The 24,680-nt window shown below is 46.1% G+C and overlaps 1 protein-coding gene and 1 pseudogene across 4 annotated transcripts in view; one reads left to right on the top strand and one right to left on the bottom strand.

Moving 5' to 3' along the window:
* Positions 1-24,680, top strand: part of Shroom2 (shroom family member 2) — a 173,411-nt gene that overhangs the window by 60,460 nt on the left and 88,271 nt on the right. For all 4 annotated transcript variants that reach the window (XM_023708092.1, XM_023708089.1, XM_023708090.1 and 1 more), the window contains exon 2: positions 23,463-23,614. In XM_023708092.1, the coding sequence (XP_023563860.1) occupies positions 23,463-23,614 (152 nt within the window). The remainder of the gene's footprint in view (positions 1-23,462; positions 23,615-24,680) is intronic.
* LOC105741199 lies at positions 7,661-14,394 on the bottom strand (annotated as a pseudogene).

The following is a 24,680-nucleotide window of genomic DNA, read 5'->3' as shown; positions in this document are numbered from 1 at the left end:
CTGCATGGAAATACTGGGCAGATTGGTAGAGAATCCTCAATTTTCTTTCTTTCTTTTCTTTTTCTTTTTTCCCCCCTTTCTTTATTTCTTTTCTTTTCTTTCTTTTTTTTTTTTTTTTTGGTGTTTTTGAGACAAGGTCTTACTGTGCAGTTCAGGCTGGCCTCGAGCTTACTTTGTAGCCCTGGCTGGCCTTGAACTCCCAACAGTCCTCCTGCTAAGCGCCACCATGCTTGGCTGCATTTTTTCTTTCTTAATGTATTTGGTCCATGGTTTCACTATGCAGCTTGGGCTCATAGTGATCTTCCTATTTTCAGCTTGCCTGGCCCTGGCATTACAGGCATGTGCCACCACACCTGATTCTCTGTGGCTGGCTCAGCATGCCCAGGAGCAGGACTAGCGCAGCATTTGGTGCCAGTCTCTGCACTTGCCTAAACAGACATTTTCTTTTTTTTTTTTTAATTTTATTTATTTATTTATTCATTTATTTTGTGTGTGTGTGGCCAGTTCAGCCCACCAGGGGGCGCGGCTGGCTGGCATGTGGTGCTGGGGATTGAACCGAGGTCCCTGTGCTTTTGCTTAACTTAGCTTGTTCTAAGTAGGTGCTTTAGACCACTGAGCCATCTCACCAGCCCTAAACAGACATTTTCTCACTAGACCACATTTTTGCTTTGCTTTTTAACTATAGTGGTTTCTTGAGAATTTTGTTAAAGAAAGATTGTTATAAACTAAATTATAGAGGGGCCAGGAAGATGGCTCAGTGGAATTAGCGCTTCTCTAGCAAGCGCAAGGGCCTGAGTTCAATCCCTGGTTCCACAAAAAAAAATTAAAAAATAAATCATTAACATAAATTGTAACTTGTCTAGGAATAATTAGATGTAAGTTGGAGATTCTTTCAAGGGGTCTTTTATTGAGTAAGTTGCACTTGTAGTTCTTACCAGTTGCACCCCAAGAGCAGAAACACCATTGCCGCCTTGGCTGCCGCCTCCGTAGTGGATGGGCCTAGGAAGCTGTCCCTCTCAGCTAGCAGGAGGGGATGGCAGCTCAGGTCCAGGGTCCCCATGTCCTGTGGTCCCAGAGAGCTACCTCGGAAGGCCACTGTGCCCATAGCAAGGGCACCAGACAGAACCAGGATTGCTCTCTTGATACTGCATTTTCTCCCACTCTGAAGCCGTGCTATTCTTGGGAAAGTCACATCCATAGGAACTGTCACAGCAAGTCACTTATCTTTGCAATCCTTGGCTTGGTTTCCTGTTCAGTTGGGAAGGAAATACTTGCCTACCCTTTTGTCCTCAGCTGTTTGAAGAGAGAGCAGCTCAGACAGGATGTTTGGAACCTTCGTTGCAGCGCCTCTGAGAATCCAGCCGGGACCCAGTGAGGGTGAAGCCTGACAAAACAAGACAGGGCTGCATTCTCTCTGTGGAGAGCAACGCACACAGTGATTGCCAGGGGTCGGAATCCATCAGGGCTCCCGAAGCCCGGGACCCGCACCAGTGCGGTGCTCGCCTCAGTGATTTGCTTCTGACGCAGCCCAGTTTCACACCAGAGCCTCATGCAGGCATGCAGTGGTCCCCTTGGGGTCCCCCTGGAGAGGCCCTGGAGGTCTTGCCAGATTGTCATCCTGCCTTAGCTTCCAAGAAGCTGGGAGTACCAGCATGTGCTGCCACGCTAGCCTTAGAAGTTTTTTTAATTCAGGGACATAGTGCAGCGGCACAGCACCTGCCTAGCAAGCACAAGGTCCTGAGTTTGGTTCTCAGTACCGAAAAAGAAAGAAAAAGGTAAAAAAGAAATTTTCTGATTCTGTATCAGTCCTAAGGGAATTTGGTTTTTTTGGTCTCAGAATTTCTCTCTGAAAAGATTGAGACTAGTTCAGGAGATGGAAGAGCAGCTGCTGCTGGTCCTACACAGGGATCTGAAGAGGGCAGGGTGCAGCTCAGTGGTAGAAAAAGGAGGGAGGTTGTCAGAGACCCCTAAAGACTCCGAAGCAGTCCCCAAGGAAAGGATGGCTCCATCCCAGACTTCACAGAAACAAGGCAGCGTATCGCTTGGGTCATCTTTTTGCTTTGCTTTTCCTCAAACCCTGGCCCTAAGCTAGGTGCACACTCAGCTCAGCATGTTAGCCAGGGTGAAGGGTAAAGTGTTTCTCCACTCTGAGACGAGGCAGAGGCAGCCCCTGCTGGCGGCCCTCCCACTGAAGGCGGCAACTGCTCGGACACCTGGGAGCCTACAGTGCCAGCTCTGGCTAGGGCTTCCGTGCTGTCTGACAAACTAAGTCATTTTCATGTGAGTCATGTTTTAAAGACATGTGGCTTTTTTTTTTTTTCTTTTCAAAACTGTGAATGGGCAAAATAAACATATCATTAAGGTTTTGCATATAAGGATTGTTTGCTGGAAAAAGTCAATAAAGGGTTCCTGGTCTTTGTTCAGTCTTGTCAGTTGAAATAGGCTCTTGCTGTGTAGTTCAGGCTGAGCTTGAACTTACTAGGTGGTGATGGTCGGGCTTTGAATTCCAGGGGACCGTCCTGCCTCAGCTTCCTGAGAACTGCTCTTACAGGTGTGTACCACCACGCCCAGCTTGTTGCCTTTTAAGTGACAAAGGAGGGTTCCAATCTAGATAGTAGTTCAGCTGTTTCTGTTTGCTTGTCACATCAGTTTGGCCTGGATAAGTAATACTATCAGCATGATAAAAACAACCACCTCCGAGTGCGCCCACTAAATTTACATTATTTCAGTTTTATAAATATTCATCCTTTACACCTTACTTCATGGTAATTTTTTTTGAAGTTCATTGCAGTCGGCATTCTCTATCCAGCCTAACCCATCCAAAGGTTCTCCAGCCTCAGAAGAAAAACCTTGGGTCTGTATTGAATGCACACACATGTTTTTCTCTTGTCATTATCTCTCAACAGTGCAGCTTTACAACTGTGATCCTGGCACTTTCAGTATTATAAGTGATCTAAAATAGTTGTTGCCTGGGGCCGGGGAGATAACTCAGTAGAATAAGTGCTTGCCTGGCAAGCTCAAGGGCCTGAGTTCAATCCCCGGTTCTGCCAAAAAAAAAAGTAAAATAAAATAGTTGTTGCGCGATTTTCCATGAGGTGTCAACATCCAAGGATACCAGGGACTGGATTTCTTTGTCAGCAGGCAGTGCCCACATAAGAGACATAGGATGTAATTCCTCTGATGTAGCTAATAGGCTTCTAGGACAGATGCAGTATGTGTAGTGTGTGTGCGCACATGCGCACGCGTGGTGCTGGGGAGAGAACCTAGGCCTATGCATGCTAAGCACATGTTTGACCACTGACATAAGAAGGACAAGATATTACTGTTTCTCTTGGCTTCTTCTGAGACATAATAATAAATTGTACCTCTTAGTACTTCTTTTTCATTACAGTAGCAAGCAAAGTTTTGCTGACTGTAACTCTTCTGATGGGTCTTGAGTTTTGAAAGCTTATCAACATTAGAAAAACCATACTTGAGGTTTGTAAAGAGCTGGGAGCCAAAAAAAAAAAAAAAAAAAGAGCTGGGAGCCATCCTCCTCCAGTCTGTGTTCTCGGGAAGGAACTGTGCCGTTGTTTGCTGGGTCCAGGTTCCTCCCAAGGACGCTGGAAACCCTGGACCAGGGACATCGCCCCTGTCCCGTTGCCCTTGGTGGTGGCTCTTTGGGTCTTTCTCCCTGGTCACCACATCCTGTCTTTGTTCAAGGGCAGAGTAGAGGGAAGGAGCAGTTCAGATGTCTCTGCCCTTTGACGGCAGAGACAAAGGCAGCCTCCAGCCCACTCTCTTCCCTCTCCCGCCAGCACAGCCAGTCTCCTCTCTGCTCCTCCCTGTTAGGGGGCGAGCCCCCTCCCACTCTTGCTGTGGATTCAGACCCTGAGCAGATGGGGATGGGGCTGGTGGGGCTGGGGGGCGGCCTTAGAGCCCCTGGTGTTGGTGCTGAGGGGGAGGGGACACCACCTCTGAAAACATGCGAACTTGAGGCTTGTGTGTGAGGAATTCCTGACAGAGAGGCCAGCTCTGGGGAGGCACAAAAGTTGGAATGTTAAGTGCTGGGTAAAGAAGACAGCAAGGGACCCAGAGGAGGGCACTTTGGGGTGCAGAGTCCTACACACATTGTGGACTCTGACAGATTAATATCTGTGTGTCAGAGTAGGCTGTACTGGACCGAAGCACAGGTTGCTGCAGTTGTGGTTACACACATGTGACCCTCAGAAGGGATTATTTTGGGAGAGCAAGAGGGCTTTCTCCCATTTGGAAAAGCATATGCATTGCCAGTTGTCATGCTTTGAGGTTTTGCAAGAGGAACAATACAATACAGGACACATATTTTATAAGATTATTTATAGTAGTCACCCAAAGAATCATATACAAAAAAGTGCAGGACATCTGTCCACACAGTAAAGACCACAGAATCCAGCTGAAGACCTACAGCACATAACAACATCTCCTACGAGTCCTACTGGAGGCTGGGAGCCCACGACAAGGTCCCGTGCAGGCCTGTCACACAGATCTGCGCTGGGAAAGCCCAAAGGTCAGTGGTGGAAGCTGGAAAGTCTGTGCCTGCGGGATGATGGATCTGTGCTCGCAAGCTGAGGGGCCGGAACTGGAGCCAGGAAGCAATGCTCAAGTAAGAACCAGAGCCGTCTTCAGCAGCGGTGAGGTCCCAGGCTCTTCCAGGGATCAGGAAAGCTGAGTTCCCATCAGGAAAGCCAGTGTGACAAGCTTCTCTAGGAGACTGAGCAGTGCACCATCTTCCCCTCTGGAGCCAGAAAGCAGTGCTCAGAACGAGGACCAGAGCTCCCCCAAAGTGAACCTGAGCTGTTCTCAGCAATAAGGAGGTCCCAGGCTCCTCCAACAACAACCACCTTCACCAGGAAAGCCAGCATGACCAGGTCCTCCAGCAGGATAGCCCAAGAGAACCAGCAGCTCCCTAACAGCCTCTCCAGTTCTGCCTCTTATGTTGCGGGCAGCAGTGCTCAGGTGGGCCTCCCACCCAGAACCACGCTGGTTCATTTCATTTAGGTGGTGCAAGTTGCACTGGTTGGCAATCCACGCAGTGGTCTTTGAGGATGGAGGGAGGATTCCTGCCTTCCCATACCCGGATTTTCAGTCAGTGATCTGCCACTCTGTGTAGTTACGCCCCCTGTGGTAGTAGTGGCTGATCACAGGGTAGACCCTGCTACTGCCCATTGGAGTCTTCGGCATGGGGGCTGTGCCTTGTAAGCAGTCACCAGTCTTGTGTCAGTCCCTGGCTGACCCCCAGGCCACTGTGCGCACAACTGGACTTCCTCTTTTCCCTCATTGCCGCCTGGTTGGCAGGTGCTGACTTTTGACAAGGTGTGCCTTCGCAAGGAGTGAGGTTTTCCAGGCCCAGAGGAAGATGCGGGCTTAGAGGACACAGTGACTCAGTTGGCCCTTGAGGAACAGTGGATCCACCTCGGCTTGTGTCCCTCTTCCTCTTCCACACAGGCCGCCACCCTTGGGTTATCTTGAAGGCAGTGGGGGAGGGGATCTTTGAAATAACTATAGGATTTGGGGAGAGAAGGCTATTAAAAATAACAGCTGCTTGTCCTGAGAAGCGGGGACTTTGTGTTCTCATATCCAGCACTTCCGTTTCCTGCCCTAGATTGCATATCTGCTCTTTCAGATTGCCTCTTCACTTTGAACACTACAGATGGAAGTCATTCCGGTCATCTCTCTTCAAGCAGATGCTTAAACGATCTGACTACTTGTTTGCAAAATCTCTCTGAGGAAGACGTGAGGAGCAGGGCAGACCAAGCTTCTGGATTGGCGGGAAGCCTGTTTGGGGGGGATCCTGCTACTTGTAAAACTCACTTGAAAGGGCTGTGCTGGAACTTTTTTTCCCCTTCCTCTCATAGTCCTAAGATGAAAGCTGGGCTTTACATGGGAACTGTGCTTATCTGTGCTGCTTCACTTCCTTTGTTCATTCTCTCCAGAGACCTTACCTAGTAGATTGCTGGGGATCTCTGTACTCTATAGGCAGGGATAAAGAGCTTATCCCTAAAGGGCTTGTCCCTCAAGGCCAGCTTGTGGGTGATTGCAAACAGAGGGTCAGCTGTCGTAAGTTTCAGGGAGGAGGGCATCCGGTCACACAGTGATGTGTGTATGTGTGCCTGTGACAGGGTCCACGGTGTGGCCAGGGGGTCCAGTGAACACACCTGTGCAGGTGAGCTAAACCACTGTTTCTGGCATGGGACAAAGGGTCTGTTGTTGCCATTGTCAGCGCATGGGTTGCTGATGTCCAGAACAGCAGGGCCTGTTTCATACGGGAATGTGGGACCTTGTCAGACTCAGTGTCCACCACATGGCCCGACATCTGAGTCTTCTGCCTTCTGCTGTGCACCAGCCAGAGGGCCATTCGTGTGAGGCAGGTGGCCATCTGCTTACTGCTGTGGTCCATCAGGGTGCAGGGTGGGTAAAAGGCTCAAGTGGGCCTTCAGAGGTGACTTGGTGGTTTTTTTCTCTTCCACATGGTCTGTGTGCCCAAGATAGTGGGTCTCCACAGAGTGGGGGCCTTTCGATCCCCTAGTAGACAAGTGGCAATAACTGGAGGCCCTGTGGTTGTCCCGTTGTGGCAGGGCACAGAGTCCTCTACTAGCTTCTGCCTGGACAGGCCGGAGCTGCCGCTGCATATCCTCTAAAGCATGCAATAGCCCCTGGCAGAGTTGAGCTGGCCCCAGGTGTCTACAGGGCCTAGACATGTCTATCAAGGGCCAAAAGCTAAAGGTACTTGTGCTGTTTGGAACCCACAGGATGTAGGATCCAGGGGAAGAATGCCAGGTCACTGGGCGTGTGCCTTGAAGGAAGGCTACATAAGGCCCTGGCCCCTTTCTCTGTTCCCTTTGCTCCCTGATTACCGTGAAGTGAGCCACAAGCTTCTGCCATGATGGCCAACCTTGCTGCACACCTGAAAGCAACAGCACCAAGTGGCCAAAACCTCTGAAACTATAAGTCGATTCTCTCGGATGTTTTGTCACAACAATGGCAAACTGCCTAATGCTCATGGTGTACACCGCTTAGCTATCTGTACAGAGGTTGTTCAGCACTTTTCCCACATGATGCTGATCTTTATATCCACCCAGTATTAAAGAGTTGCAGGTGTAGGAAACAGCCTAAATGCCCCTGGTAGATGAATAGATAAAGAAAATATGGTCTCAAAAAAAAAAAAAAAGAAAATATGGTCTCAAACATGTTGCAATCATGTTGAATTTAATGCCCAGTATGATAAGCCACTCCAAGAAATCAATTATTGTATGATCCCACTTACATGAGTGACTGAAAATAGTTGTCTAGATAGGAACAAAGTAAAGTGGTGGCTGAAGTTGGGGTGGGGAAGAATGGGCTGGGGGTCAGTGTTCAACAAGTACAGTTTTCCTTCTTCAAAGTGAAAAAGATCTAGAGATTTGTTACACTATAGTGTAGTTACAGATAATGTTTGAAATTAAAAAAAATGGTTGAGAGTGAGTTTCATATTACAGGTTTTCTACTGCAAAAAAAAAAAAAAAGAGTAGCAGGTGGCCTCGCCCTCATGGGAGCATTGTTCCTAGTAAGTGTTCTGGACATCATGGGTGGTATCTACCACACCCGCTCCATTCATTGATTGCCAGGCTGGCTCTGAGGACACAGGAGGCTGCCTCTTACATCAGTCTTTACTCAGGCAGTAGTGGCACTGGGAGATGCTAGGAGTAAGAACTTGGGCATTGTGGGAGAAGAGGGGCACACTGGGAGAAGAGGGGCACACTGGGAGAAGAGGGGCACTGGGGGGAGAACAAGGGCACTGTGGGAGAAAAACCACAAGGGGAGTTGAAGGAGAACCTTCCGCTGGTTAGAGTCCTTGTCCATTTTACTTAGAGTGGGGACACTGAGAGAGCCCGGTCCTCCATGGGTTAGAGCCAGCGGACAGTGTAGAGAGCTGTCAATCTCCTGATGTTCCTTGGGGAGAAGTGGCAACAGGAATGAGGAAAAGATAGACAAGAAAACAAGAGCTGGGTCAGGTGGTAGCCCATGCCTGATTGGCAAAGGACCCCAGAACAACAGGAGGGATGTGTATTTATACCCTTGCAAAGTTAGTATCAGGAGACAGAAAGTTGCTTAGTGACTAATAGCTGAAGTTGACTGGGAAAGATGTTTTTTTCAAGACTGAAGTCGCTTGAGTACTTTAGGCACTGAAGCCATGTGTCCTCCCCCCCCCCACCACCAATTTCTAGCTTTTAGGCCTTTTGGTTACATAATGTTGTGATTTGGATCTTAAATGTCCCCCAAGGCCCACAACCCAAAGGCCCCCGCCCACCATTTTCAGGAAGAAGGGAGGGTGAAGAAGATGGGGGGCTCAGGCCCTTGCCTTCATCCACCACACCACACTGATGTGCTCTGCAGCTATTGTAACTGATGTGTCATTCCATCTCCAGTCCCTGGGCAGCTTTCTCTTTGGCCACAATCTGACCACACAGGGATGGAGATTCCGGAAATCGTAGTTCCCATTTTAACCAGGATGACCACATACGACTCCCAAGGTCTAAATACGTGACCTGTGCTCAATTTGCTGTCTCCAAGGCCAGCTGGGAGATGTATGCGCCTTCTTTTCTATTCCTTACTGATTGCACATGTGTGGTATTTAAACCATGACAGAAAGGGCTATGTGTGTTTCAGCCTGAGATCCTGCCTTCCATTGAAATCATATTTTGCTTCGCTTTTCTCTTCTTTCTCTTTCTTGCACTTTTTTTTTTCTTTTTCTTTTTTTGCATTTGGTACAGAGTCTACAGTGTTTCACTGCTAGATAGGACTTGTAGTGATCCTCCTGTTTTCATCCTCTTAAAGCACTGGGATTATAGGCACACACCACCATGCCTAGTCTCGATCTCCATCTCATTGCACCCGCCCCGGGTCAGGGCTGGCACAGCAGCTGGGGATTGAACCTCAGCTGCTGCGCTCTGCCTAAGCAGGGGCTTTAGTCCACTGAGCTATCTGGCCAGCCCCTCTATCTATCTGTCTTATCAGGAAGATGAGGCCTGGTTTCCATATAATCCACTTATGCTACACTTCTATAAAACACTCCATTTGTAAATTGCAACTTTCTCGGTTCTCCCAAGTTGCCCAAAATGCTGTAGTAGGTTTAGAAAGAGGGGGAAAGAAAACTATATTATTTTAAAAGTAAACAGAGCATCTAGGATAACTGAGCTTTGGGACTTCTCTCTTTCCAACAGTCTTACATGAAAGGGTTTAGAAAGCATGCAACCTAAAGGCTTGGAGTACTGTAAATGGAGAGGCCTCGCTTTGTGCTCCGATGCTTGCTGCCTGAGGTGCAGCATAATGTGTCACAGAACCCCTGAATGGAAGGACCTGGGCAGGTTCTCAGCCCTAATTTGGACATAAACAAATTAGAACAATAGATACAACAAAGTCATTTATAAATACGCTTACATGATAATTTAGGCTCTATCCATGCTTTCTGTGGTTTTGGAGATGCTGGGGCTTGCGCCCAGGACGTTTGCACTGAGCTATATTTCTAGCTTTCTTAAAAATTTTGAGACAGGTTTTTTGTTTTGTTTTGTTTTTTGGTACTGGGTATTTGAACTCGGGTCCTTGTCCTTGCTAGGCAGGCACTTAAGCCGCTGAGCTGTCTCCCCAAGGTCTTAACTAAATTGCTGTGACTGGGCTTGAGCGAATTCTATCCTCCTGAATCAGCCTCCCAGACTGCTGGGATTACATATGTGTGCCACCATGTGCTCATAATTGGCTTACCTTTATCTCCCTGTTTGTCCTAGGTTGTAGACTGCCAAGGCACCATTGTGAGGGTGACCAAAATGAGACTCTGAAAAACGAAGTCCCTTTTCCCAAGTCGTATACAGTCAGGTCCTGAACAACGGACCCATCCTTATCTTTCTGACGCTGTCCTTGACTCACGGTGCCTTTTCCCTCCAGATCGGCTTATGGCTTCCCTGTGCCACCAGGATAGCCGGTATTGCATTTGTTTCATGGAATCCTTATCCATCAGGATCTGGTTAGGAGACACAGGCACAGGGGAGTTGGAATTCCGGATGTGCCGAGGGGGCCAGGTCCTTCCATGCCTCCATCCCCATTGTCTGTCTGCTCTTTCTCCAAGGGCAAGGCTGAGCAGTTGCCATGGAGACGGTATGGCTTACAAACCAAAAAGTACTCCTTGGCTCTTTATAGGAAAAATGCACGTGCCCCGTGCAGAGGACAATTAGCCAGGCACAGATGATTGCTCTAGGCCAGGACGCCTTGAGACCTTGTCACTTAAACTTACTACTTGCCTCCAAAGGAAAGAGTCCAATGGTACTTTGGTTCATGAATTTAATTCATTCCACAATCCTAGGTAAAATGGCCAAGGTCATGTTGGTCACCTGTGTAGAGTTCATGAGCAGAAGCAGACTTTTGCAGGCCGGTTCTGTTTGTAAACCAAAAACAGATTCCTAGGACATCACCAGTGGTGTGGCTGTGGCCCTTTCCGCTGGGGAGGAATTTACAGCTTAGGTGCGGGTGCAGCTCACTAGGAGGCTGGCTGACTTCCTTAGGACTCAGCCATGTTCCACCAGCAGGGACATGGCTGAGCAGAGAGCACCTTCGGATTAGGGAGGGAACCCCTTTCTCCCTTCCATGTCCCCCCAGCGCCCTCTGCTGATAGCATCGATTGCAGCCACAGGAGAAATGTTTTAGGATCCCCGTCCAGTACCACTGTATGGGCAAGGGAGGCCCCCGAGGCCCAAATTGCAGCTTTGGAGGGAGCAGGAGGGTATTTTCAGGTCCCTGCCTGCCTTGGGTAACTGCTTGGCCCTACAGGCGTGACTGTGCCTTTCTGTGCCATTCCTGGATATGGAGTGGAGTGAAGGCAGCACCTTGCTGCCACGCAGTGTTGGAATACGTCGGTTTCTTTGTGACTTCTCCAGCATACCGTGCCTTCCCACCTGCCTTTTTCCCTCCCCTCCCCTCCCCTCCCCTCGACAAGATCTCACTGTGTAATTCAGGCTGGCTTTGAACTCCCTTGGAAGCCCAGGTTGGCCTTGCACTCGCAGCAGGCCTCCTGCTTCAGTCTCCCTGTGCTAGGATGACGGGATGTGCCACCACGCTGGGCTTACAGTGCCTTTCAGAGATTCTTCCTGAACATTTCCCTTCTTGAGCAGGCTTGTGGGCAGTTCTCAGCCCTTGTTGTCTGGAGCCCAGGACGGACCAGATGGTCAGGGCTTTGCCAGGGCCCAGGCACACACGCAGGTACTGGCCTTATCAGAACACAGCGTACAGCGCCACCCCCTTTCCTGGGGCAAATTGCCATGCTATTGTTTCTTATTTTTATTTAATTTTATTTTTTGTTTGGTAACCAAAATCCAAACATTTTATTTCTTATGCTGTTCTGAAAATATACAATTAACTTCAAGTCTGCCCTAGATTTTACTGGTCCCTAAGAAGATTACTTCTAAATATTGTACAATAATAGTATCTTTCTGGAAAAATTCCACTCAAAGGTTCTTATGATTCTTTATAGAATCATATGCTTTTACAAAGTATTCTCTGTAGCATACACATTTGTCTAACATTTCTAAAATAAGAATAAGCCTGGTATTTCACATTTATTTTTTTGATTCTGTATAAAATTCATCATATAAGTGGATTTTTTGGCATTTGAATAATAAAATAGTTTCATTGGGTGGGGGCTGTTTTTGGCAACTATTTTTAAGACAAGTTAAAAGCAGAACTCTGCTCTAAGAGGTGAAGCAAATTACTAAATATTCTTGATGTGATCTTGCTTGCAATGGATTTGCAATATAATAATAAATGGAAATGTTTTAAGCTTTTTTGCCACTTCTTTCTGCAAGAAGGTCAAACCATAATAACATTGTTTTAGTGACATTGTTAACAAAAATAATTATTTATAACTTTTATATTAGAACTGTATATTTCTATAAAATAGGTTTATAATTAAACTATTCAGATTTGTATATTAAACAGAATTAATGTGCTTGCAGTATGAGATTAGCTGCAAACTTATTCTTTTTGTTTTTTGGAGGAACCTGGGATTGAACTCAGGCCCTTGCACTTGCCGGGCAAGCACTTATTCTACTGAGCTATTTCCCCGGTCCCCTGCAAACTTATTCTTCTTATTAATATTTTCTGCCATTGGAATAGTGAGTAAATAATTCCCCTAACATAAATCCATCATAATTGTGTGTACAAATCAGTTAATTCCAGAGGACCAGGTTATAGCCAAATGAATTCTATTTCTCTACCAAGACATTGAGATGTTTACATGAATCTATCACTATCATTTTAAATGCAGACATTTGAAATACTTGAAGAAATAGCAGCCCTCTACTTTTTTTTTTTTTTTTTTTTTTGGCGGAGAACTCCCATTGGTAAATGTATGTGCAGGGTTAGGGAACAACTGGTAGGAGAACTCAGGCCCTTGCACTTGCCAGGCAAGCGCTTATTCTACTGAGCTATCTCCCCAGCCCCAAAAGTTGATTTCTTTCTTTTTTTTTTTTTTTTCCAGAACTGGGAGTTGAACTCCGGCCTTTGCGCTTGCCAGAGAAGCCTTTATTCCACTGAGCCATCTCCCCGGCCCCTACTTTAGAGAATTTTACACAAAGTGATCAACCTAACTGCTGCTTTCATTTGAACTACAGTGCTTAGGGAAGAATTGTTCATTTTCACACTAACACCATTTCAATTTTTCTTAGTGGGCAATTCTATTAATACTTTCCACTGAAACAGTAGAGAACATAGAGCAAAAGCTTTAAGGTACATGTACTTTTATATGGTAAATAAATATGAAAACCGGGCTGGGGAGATGGCTCAGTGGAATATGCGCTTCCCTGGCAAGCGCAAGGGCCTGAGTTCAATCCCCGGTTCTGCAAAAAAATAAATAAATAAAAATAAATAAATATGAAAAACAATCTAAGTTTCTAAATGTGTACAAAGTTAGTGTTCGAACCACTTCACCAGAGCAAATATTAACTTAATGTGTAATTGGTAAATGTATGCGCAGGGTTAGGGAACAACTTCTTACATTTATACTAATGGTTCAACTGCTATAAAAATATTTAAGTTTGTTACATATGCACAGTTGTTTGCTGCAATATTTTAAAAATGCAACTCATGCATATTTCTTTCTGGTTGCCCTAGGGAAAGCAGAGACCCTCAATTTTCTCTTGTTACTGAAAAGTTTGAGGCACAATTTCTAACCATGTAAAAAAAGCACATATCTCCAATTCTTGACTTCCTTTCAAAGGAGATACTGATTGCCAAAGCCCAGCCTCCAATTAAAAAAATATTCTTGAAAGTGTAATGTGTACCCTTAACCTGTTATAGTCACAATACCCATGAGATACTGAAGGGGCAGTTCACTTTTCAAGAGCTCACTCACTCAATTACCAACAACCAGGATAGTCATTGGGTAGGATAAGCAAGTGATTGAGGATTTAGCAGTGGACTCCTTATCAGAGCAAAGGAGTCTCTAAATGTTGCTTATACCAGTCAATTCCCTGCAGGCAGTATTCAGGAAATTCTCATTCCAACTAATTTCTTACAATAGTTGCTGTCATACAGACCCTTCACTTGTCCAGAAAAATGACATGAACATATTGGAAGTTTGCAGCATTTGCCTATGTCTAATCAGCTCTCTTAATTTGTGCAGGTCCCTAAAATGGATGGAAAGGCTGGTTATGATATTGACAGCCAAAAGGCAAAAAGATATTAAATCAAATGAGCAAACAGCTTAATGCTCCACAAGTGTTTTAGAAAATAGAAAAGATGCAGGTGTAATTCTTTGGTTGGATGGTTGCTTTTTCTTTCTCTCCTTTTTTTTTTTTTTTTTTTAAATTTGAGACTTTGTTTTAGTAGTAGGTCTTCATAGTTCTTAGGGTTCAGGCAATAAAGGATGGCACCCTCAAATGAAAATATAGTTGCACCCCAGGCCAGGCCATAACCCCAGTTGAACTTGTGATAAATTTTCAAGCTCACAGTTTCAATGAACTTGATTGGGTAAAGGACAAGGCTGCAAACCTGTAAAACAACTGCTGCAAAAAGCATTACAGCAACAGGTCTGTAGAAGCAGCGCCTTCAAGATCCCACGCAGATAGAAATCAAACCTACCAGGAATGCAATGAGAAAGATGGCTATACCACCCAAGAGTAACGCCAGCGTAGCAATCTGCCAATCTTGGCTGAGCATGAACTCGCAGTGCCAGATGTCCAGACTGGCGGGTTTCCGACAGGACTCCCTCAGGGACAGGTAGTACTGGTGGTCAGCTGTGACCCAGGCCGGGCTCAGCACGGCCTCCAGGGCCAGACACAGCGCCAGGAAGATGCACACCAGCCCAACCAGCTTCAGCGGAGTCAGAACCGACACGCGCACCTCCTCCATACCACCGAAGCCATTGCACGCGCCCCTCTGGAGCCGAGGGCACCTGGCAGGTCCGGAGATCCCGGAGCCCGACCTCCCGACCAGGGATGCAGCTGAGGTACGGCGCGAGAGGACTTATCCGTCCCTTGTGCTTCGCACTGCGGAGGTGGCTCTGTGGGTGCAGCTGCCCTGTGTAGGGTTGCCAGCGCAGCAGCAACACAGATCCCACCACGGACCTTCTCTGTGCGCTTTATTTTTTTGTTGTTTTTTGAGGCTGGTGTCCCTTTGATGTCCCTTTGATTCTCCACATTCTGGTAACCATGCTCCCATATCCCCCATAGCTGGAGCAAGTCACGGTAGGCGGAACCGGAAATTGAACTCAGGTCCTTGGCGCTTGCCGGGCAAGCGCTTATTCTACTGAGCTATCTCCGCAGCCCAAGATTTTCTTTCCACAATCAAGATTGTGCTGTACCAGCAGTAGCAGGGCAAGGGCCCGACTACCAGGTACAAGGCCCAGGGTTACACTCTGTGTACTGAAAAAGTTTAAAAAAAAAAAAAAAGTCTCTAGAAAGAGATTATTGGTAGTATTATTATTACTATTATTTTTATCTAAAGAGAGTATAAACTAGAAAAAAGAAACCATTAGAAACAATATCGAGGGGCCTGGGAGATGGCTCAGTAGAAGAAGCGCTTGCCTGGCAAGCACAAGGGCCTGAGTTCAATTCCTGGTTCCGCCAAAAAAAAAAAAAAAAAAAAGAGTATCAAACTTAACCAAACAAAACAATAGAAATTCGACAGTGGTTACTGTATTGCATGTTGTCTTCAAATTAGTTGTTCAGATTACCAGATACAAGCATGTAAAAGTGGTTTTAAAAAAGGGAAAGAAAAAGAACAAAGGTTATAAGAAGTTTTAAAAGACAAAAAAAAAAAAAAAAAAAAGATGAAGCGTCAGCTGCTCCCCTCCGCAGACCAGCAGAAGTCAGCAGTGTCATTATCCAAGCCATCCTGCATACGTACATAAATATACCTCTCCACCCCTCCGTCCTTTCCCTCATCCCAGTTTTTTCTTCCCTTTAAACAGATTTCTTTCCCATTCATAGTATCTGTTGTACCTTTCAGATTTTATGTACCTTTTCAAGTTCTTCCACTAGAGAAACAATATGATGTTTGCGTGTGAGGGTCTGATTTATTTCACTTACAGGTATGGTTGCATCCATTTACCTACAAAAGCCTCGCCTTTATCTTTTTTTAATGGCTGAGCAATACTCCATTATGTGAAGACACCACATCTTTTTCATCCATTCCTCGATTGATGGGCATTTGGGTTGCTTCCAAGATTTCGCTATGACAAATTGTACTGCTGTAAACAAGGGTGCACATATATCGCTGTGGTATGATGTTTTCAGTTCTTTTGGAAAAATACCCAGGAGAGGAATAGCTTGTTTGAATGAGACCTCCAATGCCAGCTGTCTGAGAAATCTCACAGTGATTTCCATAGTGGTTGTACCAGTCTACACTCACAAACAGTGAAAAAGGGTTCGTTTTTCCCCACAGCCCCTCCAGCCTTTGTTACTGGTTGACTTCTTGATGACAGCCATTCTCTCTGGAGTGAGACGGAATCTCAGTTTTGTTTTAATTTGCACTTCTTGAATGACCAATGACATTGGACATTTTTTCATATATTTATTTGCCATTTATATTTCTTCATTTGTGAAGTGTATCTTCCTCTCAGATGCCCATTTTTGGATTGGGTCTTTGAATTTTGGGGACTTGATTTTTAAAATTTCTTTATATGTTCTAGATAGAAGTCCTTTGTCTGAGGGAGAGCCAGCTATATTTTTTTCCCAATTCATGGGTTTTCTGTTGGTGATTGATTGATTGATTGATTGATTGATTTGGTATACGGTCTCGCTACACAGCTTGGACTTGTGATGATCCTCCTGTCTCAACCTCCCCAGTCCTGGGGGATTACAGGCGTGTGACACCACACCCAGTTTCAGGGCCAGTGCAGCGTACTCAGGCTGGCGCAGCTTGCCAGGCAGGCAATTAGACCACTGAGCTATCTCCCCAGGCCTGGTGATTTCTTTTGACGTGCAGAAACTTCAAAAAGATGAGATCCCAGTTGTTGGTTCTTTAAAGTATTTCCTGCACAGTTTGGTTTTTGTTCATGAACTCTGCTTACCCCTGTATCTTTAAGATTTCTACCTATTTTTTCCTCCAGAAGCTTTAGTTTTAGGTGTTGGTTGTTTTCATGATCAGCACGGCCATTCCAATTTGTACGCAGTTCTAATGCCGCATAGCTGTAATTCTTTTCTAAGCAATTACCCTAGTGACTTTCCAGCTTAAAATCTGAGACAGATTTGCCCCAAGAGGGTATCAGGTAGCAGTTTTCTGAGATGGCTATAGGCTGTTATGTCCTAAGTCTTCGTAATTTACAATTTATTATCTTAAACATCACTGGCTCATGCTGTTCTCCTCTCTTTCGTCCCTGTCCTCTCCTCCCCTCCACCTCTGCTCCCCTCTCCCCCTGGTCTCTCTCCCAGCTGCTAAGCACAGGTGTGCTCACTGACTACCCCCAGCTTGGGTTTTCCATTTTCCAATGTACATTTACTAAACAATTAGGAAAAGCCTCTGCACAGCCGAAGAAACCACCAACAAAGTGAAAAGCAAGCCGATACTCATCTAGAATAAATAAAGAACTCAAAAAAAATTAGACCCCTCAAATAAAAGACCCAATGAAAAAATGGACCAGAGAAAGGAATAGGCACTTTGTGGAAGAAGTTCAGATGAGCAGGAACTACACAAAGAAATGCTGAATATTGCTGGCTATTGGAGAAATGCAGATTAAAACAACATAGAGATTCCATTGTATCCCAGAAAGAGTGGTCATCGTCAAGAAATCAAGTAATAACAAACGCTGTAGAGGCTGTGTGGGATGTCGGGAGAGGCACCTTCTGCACTGTTGTAAGCCAGTGCAACCATTACGGACCCAAGAGTGATAACTCCTTAAAAAGACTGAAACTAGAAATTCTGTTTTACCCAGCTCTTCCTCTCCTGGGTACCATCCCCAAACAGTGAAAGGCCACCATATGGACGTGTGTGCCCATGTTGATGGCAGTCCAATTCAGACAAGCTAAATCTTGAGAGTACCCATGTGCAGCAGGTGCACGGCTGAAGAAAATGTGGTGTTTATGCATCATGCGGCACTACTTGGGCATAAAAGAAAGATGAAGTTGAATCGTGTAGGAACTTGAACGCACTTGTGAGATCCTAATGTTAAAGTGAAATAAATCAGATGCGTGAGTTTAAATATCACAAGGTTTCTCTTATATGAGAAATAATAAAAATAAAGAGCAAACTAAAAGATAGCAATACACCATATACTACACACATTCACTAGTACACTATGATTAAAAAAATAAAGATACATTATATAAACATGAAGAAAAAACCAAAAAAGTGAAATGCCCCAACCAAGATGTCAGTGCACTTGTTTCTCACTGGGAGAGCCAGGATCCAGGAGCAGATTCTTTCAGAAACTGTTCACTGAAAGATTGGACGAAACTGGGAACAATTTGAACTGTTGAAGCCATACTCAGGCGTTGGGCAGGGAGTACAGATTGCCTTTCAGAATATTTGAATTATTGAACATAGACACCATCCTCCCTCTAATGATTACAAGTGGGGTCAGTGGCCAGTGACGGAGGGTCTGTGGCGATTGCGATGAACTTATGGCACTCATGTTGCAGCAGGCTGTTGACGTCGCTGAGCGCTCTAAAAGGCTTGCCATCGCTGGTCTGTGGGCTTGAAGGAGAGAGCGTGAGGTTGGGAGAGGGCCTTGCGCGGTCAGGACGCGCTCTGGGACGTTAAGCACATGCCTTTCTTGCCAACGGCTGGACTCTGGCTGATGGTAGCTTCTGTACAGATTGCACAATACTTGGTCAGATACTTAAGCTCTTTTGCCCCTCGCTTCCCCTTTCTATTGTTCATGCTTTCTGCATGAAGATTTGCCCTTTCCTGCTGTCCTTTTGGCTTGGCTTCCCCTGTGCAGGACAGGCTTAGCTGACCACTGTGCCAGTGCCCTGGGCTCTCCACACCCTTTAGATATGGCGGCTCTTCTTTTGGGTATTAGGGTGGCACCAGGTGCCTATAGACGACCCAAGCTTCTGTGCCTGGCAGCTGCTGTCCTATCCACTGGGCCTGCTGGGACACACAGTAGGAGTTACCACTGTTCCCGTCCCAGCAAGCTAGGGGGGCTGGTTTCCTCTCCTCAGGGCACGGGCTATCTCACTGAGGCTGAGGAGAAACCTTGGCATTGCCATCTGCTGCATTCTCTGCATGGGTCAGGCTTCCTAGCCTCCGGACCTGAGCTCAGGATGAGTAAGGGGCTTACACGGGGCAGACACAGGAGGTGACTCAAGCAATCGACCGCTCATGCCACAAGGTTATTCTCTGGAAAGTGAGGTGTTCACAACTGATAATTTGCCAGTGTGATTCATGGATCTTAAAATAGGGCAGTAGACTGACAAGGCAAAGTTGTTCTTCCTCCTTCCATTTGGGTCTCTGGTCCCTGTGATTTTCCAATTCCCTCAAGCTGAAAGTCTCTGGCACCAGGGCTGGGATTGCTCTGCTCTCCCACACCACCTTGGGAGCCCTTGGTTTCCGTGGTCCCCTGTCCTGTGTTGTAGATTCTAGTTTCCCTTTCACAGAACTGCGGAGACACAGGGGCAGGGAAGCATGCTTATCTCGCCGTTTTGTTCCCATTGCCCAAGACTGCATTGGCAGACTTTCCTGCACTGTTTGGGGGTCCCCCCTGCCCACCATTTACAAAGACACCTTCCCAGAAGAACAGCCAGGCGTTCTGTACATCGCAGGACATTTCATTGGATCTTCCCCGACTACTGTAGGACAGAGCTGCTCCTTGCCTGGCTGTAACAGTCTGCAGTCATTTGCATTGCAAATACGCAGCAATGGTGCAGTTAATACCACCTTGTAATGCTGTAAGGCCCAATATACTGGAGGGATACCGCTGCTCAGTCACTGTCCTGTAGGAACCAGTGTTGGCTGCAGACTCTTTCTTCGCCAAGCCCAAACCTACTTAATTCATCTCAACTTGAGAAGCTAAATGCAATAAAAGTGTAGAATACACGTTTTCAAAGCCTGTCCTTTTCTAACTACCTCCCTCATGAGTGCATAAATATCCCGAAGATATTTTCTGTTGGCAGGAAAGCCAGTGGAAAACAAACACTAGCTTATCTCCCAAAGCAGAACACAGTTTTCCTGGTAAGTGTAGGAGGTGTAGTTAAGGGAGGCAAACCCTGTTAGGAAGGAATGCAGTCTTCCTTAAGAGTCTCCATCCTGGCTTGTGGTGAGGAGCTAACACACAGTCCCTCCTCCCGGTGAAGCCAGGGTCCCAGGGCTGCAGGCCAGGGTGAGTCTCACAGGACTTGTTATCCAAGTGTTGGTGAGAGCAAGTATGAAATACCCTCTGTGGTGGCTGAGTCAAACACAGGTAATTTACCACCCTGAGAAAGTGCCGCTTCAAAAACTGTCGCAAGATACGACCAGTCATTAGTCATCAGGGTTTTGCCTGAAGAGTTTCTTAAAATACTTGAATTCAAATCTATTAGAGAGAGGGTATATGGTTTTAGATACTGAGTAGTGTTAGTGTGAGAAATATACACATATATAAAAATATGCACATATATAAAACTGAGCGGCAGAAACGAGAGTGTGTTCTGCTTTGACCCTTTTTGAGTGTACACGTCAGTGACCTTAAATACATTCACGTATTGTACGAACATCACCACGACCCATTTTTGGGAGTGGGCGTCTTCCCAAACAGAAACTGTACCCACTAAACACTGCCCATTCCCTCTTCCATCAGCCTCTGGCAACAGCCTCTACTGTCTGTGGTTTTGACTACTCTGAGTACTATAAATCAGACGATTCTGTATCTTTGCGTCTCTGGCTTACTTCCCTTAATGTGTCAACGTTCACCGTGTCGTAGCACATGACAGTATCCTTGCGGAGGGTGCTGAGCTTGGAACCCAGGCCTCGTGCAAGCCAGGCAGGTGCTGTGCTATTGAGCGCCCCGCTAGATGGCTGAACAATATTCTTTTGTGGGTATACCACCACTTAATCCATTTACCTCTTGAACAGCATTTGGGTGCTTTCTACCTAGAATGCAGAGTTGTTTAGAGGCAAAAGTAAAATTTACTTGTGCTTCTCTGCCCACGTGCCATGGTCTTCAGCAGCTACCAGATCGCTGGCCAGGGCTCTGGATGCCATTGCTGACTTCCCTGGTGACCTGAGTGACACCGGTTGGGACTCAGGAGGTCCCAGCTGGAGCCAGCTTTCCTGCTCCTTCCCTCCCTATGCTGTGGGTTGCAGTAGTTTTGGGGGCTCGCTCCTGTCTGAAAATATCTTCAGGATATTTATGCACTCATGAGGGAGGTAGTTAGAAAAGGACAGGCTTTGAAAACGTGTATTCTACACTTTTATTGCATTTAGCTTCTCAAGTTGAGATGAATTAAGTAGGTTTGGGCTTGGCGAAGAAAGAGTCTGCAGCCAGGCCCTCTTCCACCAGTGTTGCAGACTCAGGGTCCATTCTGGGTACCTGTTTCTTTTCCACACCCTAGTTTCTGCCTAGGAAGCCTGCCTTTGTCTCCTTCAACTCCAGCACCAAGCTTTAACTACTTTCTGCTGCTGGCCATCCACCTGTAGGTCACTTTACTGTAGGTCCATCAGGACAGCCAGCCACCCTTGGTCCATCTACTTGAGGCCTCTGAGTCTATACTCTCCCCTCCCCTCGTCCCTTCTCCCCTCCCTTCCCCTTTTTCACTTTCTCTCTCCTTTTCCTCCCCTTTTGTTGTTTTCTACTAGAGATTGAATGTAGGACCTTTTCACTGAGTTGCATCCCCAGCTCTTCTTTTCTTTCTTTCTTTTTTTTTTTTTTTTGTTTTGACATTGGGTCTTGCCAAATCACTAAGCTTGAGGGTCCTTCTATCCTGAGCTTCCTGAGTGCTGGGATTGTAGCCATGTGCCACCATGCCCAGCATGTCTTGACTTTTGAAGCCCGTTGTTGAACAAAGGAATCATTTCATACTTTCTTTGGGAATGATCTTTTAATTTTGTGTCGTGTTGACTCTTTAATGTAGGAGTTGAGTTCTTGGCGGTGACTTCAAAAATCAGCAGTGTTGTAAGCTGTCTCATGAGGATCTGCAATGGCTTTTGGAGAAGTTACCCTCAGGTTAACCTGGCATAGAGTGGAGGAGTGGGGAACTCTGATGGTTCACAAGGAGCTTCCCGCCACCTCCCACCGGGGTTTCTTTATGTTCTGTAAAGCTTTTGGGGCTGGTAAATTGGAGCTGGCCAGCCTTTTTTTGGAACAACCCAAGTAGTAAATATTTTTGGCCTTGTGGTTCAAAGACTCATCGCTGCCCTATACCAGTAAGTAAATGAATGGCTGTGGATATATTCTAGGAAAACAGGAGCTACCAGGAGGCCACTGACTGGATTTGGCTCACTTACCATAGTTTGCCAACTCTTTGTACAGAAAATAGATGCCTTAACTGGGGTTAATTGCCACTGAGTTGTATTATAACTATATACGAAAAACTGGCTAAGAATTGAAAAATCAAGTTTTCCCAGAATAAAAGTTACAAAGTAGATGGCAAGTTTTGTTGTTATTGTGTTTTGTTGCTATATCGGGGGTGGAATCTGGGCCTTGTAGTGCTAGCCAAATGCCTTATGAGTGAGCCACACCGGCAGCCTGACATCTAGAGTTCAAGGGATCACTTAAGGCATGCAGAACCAACGGCGCTGAGCTTTGAGCCATAGCAAAGATCTTAACACACACCGTGGTTGTAGCCCAGGACTGTGCTAACTGTGTGCAAAGGTGTGGAGGAATTGGAAACTTCTCTGGTGGGAATGTGAAAATGGTGCAAATGTTTTGCAACACAGACTGATGAATTTTCAAAATGTTACATCTACCGTAGGACACAGAGGTTTGCATACTAGATGTATACCCAACAGAAATGAAAGCAGGTCCACACAGAAGCATAGGTAACAATGTTCATAGGAACCTTGTCATCATGCCCACACGTAGAAACACACGAATGTCTGCCAAAGCACACATGAGTAAACAGTGTGGTCCACTTGCAACATGCAATATTATGCAGCCTTTTGAACTGCAGACTCGTACTACGACACACATGAACATTTTCAGTGTTCACCAGCATTATGCTAAGTGAAAGAAACCAGATGGGAAAGGCCAAATGTTGTAATTTTCTACATCACAGAATAGGCAGACTCTGGAGTCTAGACACAGAAAGTACATCAGTGATTGCCAGGGACTGGGAGGACTGGAAAGTGACTGCTAGTGCGCGCGACACATGAGGTTGCTTTTGGGACTGGGGGAATGTGAAGTGGAATGTGGCGGGAATTGTGCCATTCTGTGCTTAGGCGAAAAGCTACATAATTGTAGCTGCTTCTCTGAATGAATGTAAAGTATCTGAAATACATCTCCATAAAACTTAACAATAATAATCTAGGCAGACACCTACCAATTTGGTTTGAAACTGTCTCATTGCTATTTGTTTCTCAATAAAATTATGGAAAAAAATAAAAAATTAATGAAATTATGGGGAAAAATAATCTAGGCAGACAGGATTGATGTATGAGAAATAATTAGCACATAATAAAAAGTGGTACAAAAATGCAGGAGATGGATTGGTGTCTTTGGATCCCTTATTTTTGATTGGATTTTGAGCTTTCCACTTGCCTCGTGAGGAAAAGAACATCTCTGTTCTTGAACAGGAGACAGGAGGGTGATAAAGGCAGAGATGCACCCATGGCCTCCCTCTGGAATGCCATCAGCCTCCGGGGCCCTGTTCACTCCAAGCTTCCCAGGTCCCCAGGTCCTTTGGCCCTTGGCTGAGCCCGTAGCCAGCTCAGGGATCTGGGATTCAGGATCCGGGAGCCATGTGTGCTGTGTTGTGTTCCCAGATGCCTGCGTCAGAGACTTGGCAGACTCAGGAATTGCTTGCTCCTGCTGGACACTCATGGAACTTGCTTCTCTGTTACAGATTGAGGAAGGGAGTAAAGCCGCGGCTGTGGACAAGTTACTGGCCGGAGATGAGATCGTGGGCATCAATGACATCGGCCTCTCAGGGTTTAGACAAGAAGCAATTTGCCTGGTGAAAGGGTCCCATAAGACCTTGAAGCTGGTGGTCAAAAGGTAAGTTCTGTGTCTCCCTTGTGTTGACCAAGGCAGGCAGCAGTGAGTAGAACATTCAATTGGGATGCAAGAGGCGTACCATCCATATCACTGGCAAGATCTTTTTTTTGGTTTTTGTTTTATGTATTTGGTACAGGGTCTCACTGCCTCGCTCGGACTCAGCCTCCCCAGCATGGAACTATAGGCGTGTGCCACCACAACAGGTCTTGGTCACCAGGGATTGAACCCCGATCCCTGCATATGCCTAAGGAGGCACTTAGTCCACTGAGCTATCTCGCCAGCCCCACTGTCAAGATCTTGTTCAGGGTTGAAGTTATACGTGAGATCATTTGTGTATATGCATCCACTTGGATTTACATCCACCTCAGTATCTTTTGAGGATTGCTTCCAGGGCTCCATAGACATCAAAATCTGAGGCTGCTCAAGCCCTGTCTATCAAATGGCATTGTATTTGCATGTAACCTGTACACATCGTTGCATATGCTGTCAATCATCTCTGGGTGACTTGTAATACCTAGCACACCTTATCAGCAGTTACACTGTATTGCTCCAGGAAATGATCGTACATCGCTTCTCGGCCTTTTGGCTAAGATCAAGTGTAGGAAATGATCATACAAAAAAGCCACGAGCCTCCTGCCTCAGCCTTCCCGAGTACTAGGATTACAGGAGTAGGCTACAAAATACAGAACACTGGGAATATGCTATTCTTGAAAACTGTTTTGATAAGCACAGATACATTTTACCCCAAATACTTTCATTCTGAGGTTGTTTCTGGATGCAGGACTGGTAGACACAGAAGGCTGACATTCCTTGGGATGAACCCAGCATTAAAAATGGAAAAGATTGGGGCTGGTGAGATGGCTCAGTGGTCTAAAGCACCTACTTAGAACAAGCTTAGCAAAGCACAGGGACCGCGGTTCAATCCCCCAGCACCTTATGCCAGCCAGCCCTGCCCCCTGGTGGGCTGAGCTGGCTACACACACACACACACACACACACACACACACACACACACAAATAAATAAAATTTAAAAAAATGGAAAAGATTCCAGCTGGGTGTGGTTGC

This window comes from Octodon degus, unplaced genomic scaffold, assembly GCF_000260255.1.
Source record: "Octodon degus isolate 3935 unplaced genomic scaffold, OctDeg1.0 scaffold00329, whole genome shotgun sequence".
NCBI classification, from domain to species: domain Eukaryota; kingdom Metazoa; phylum Chordata; class Mammalia; order Rodentia; family Octodontidae; genus Octodon; species Octodon degus.
Note: the sequence above shows the minus strand (reverse complement) of the source record. Positions and strands in the feature narration are given on the sequence as shown.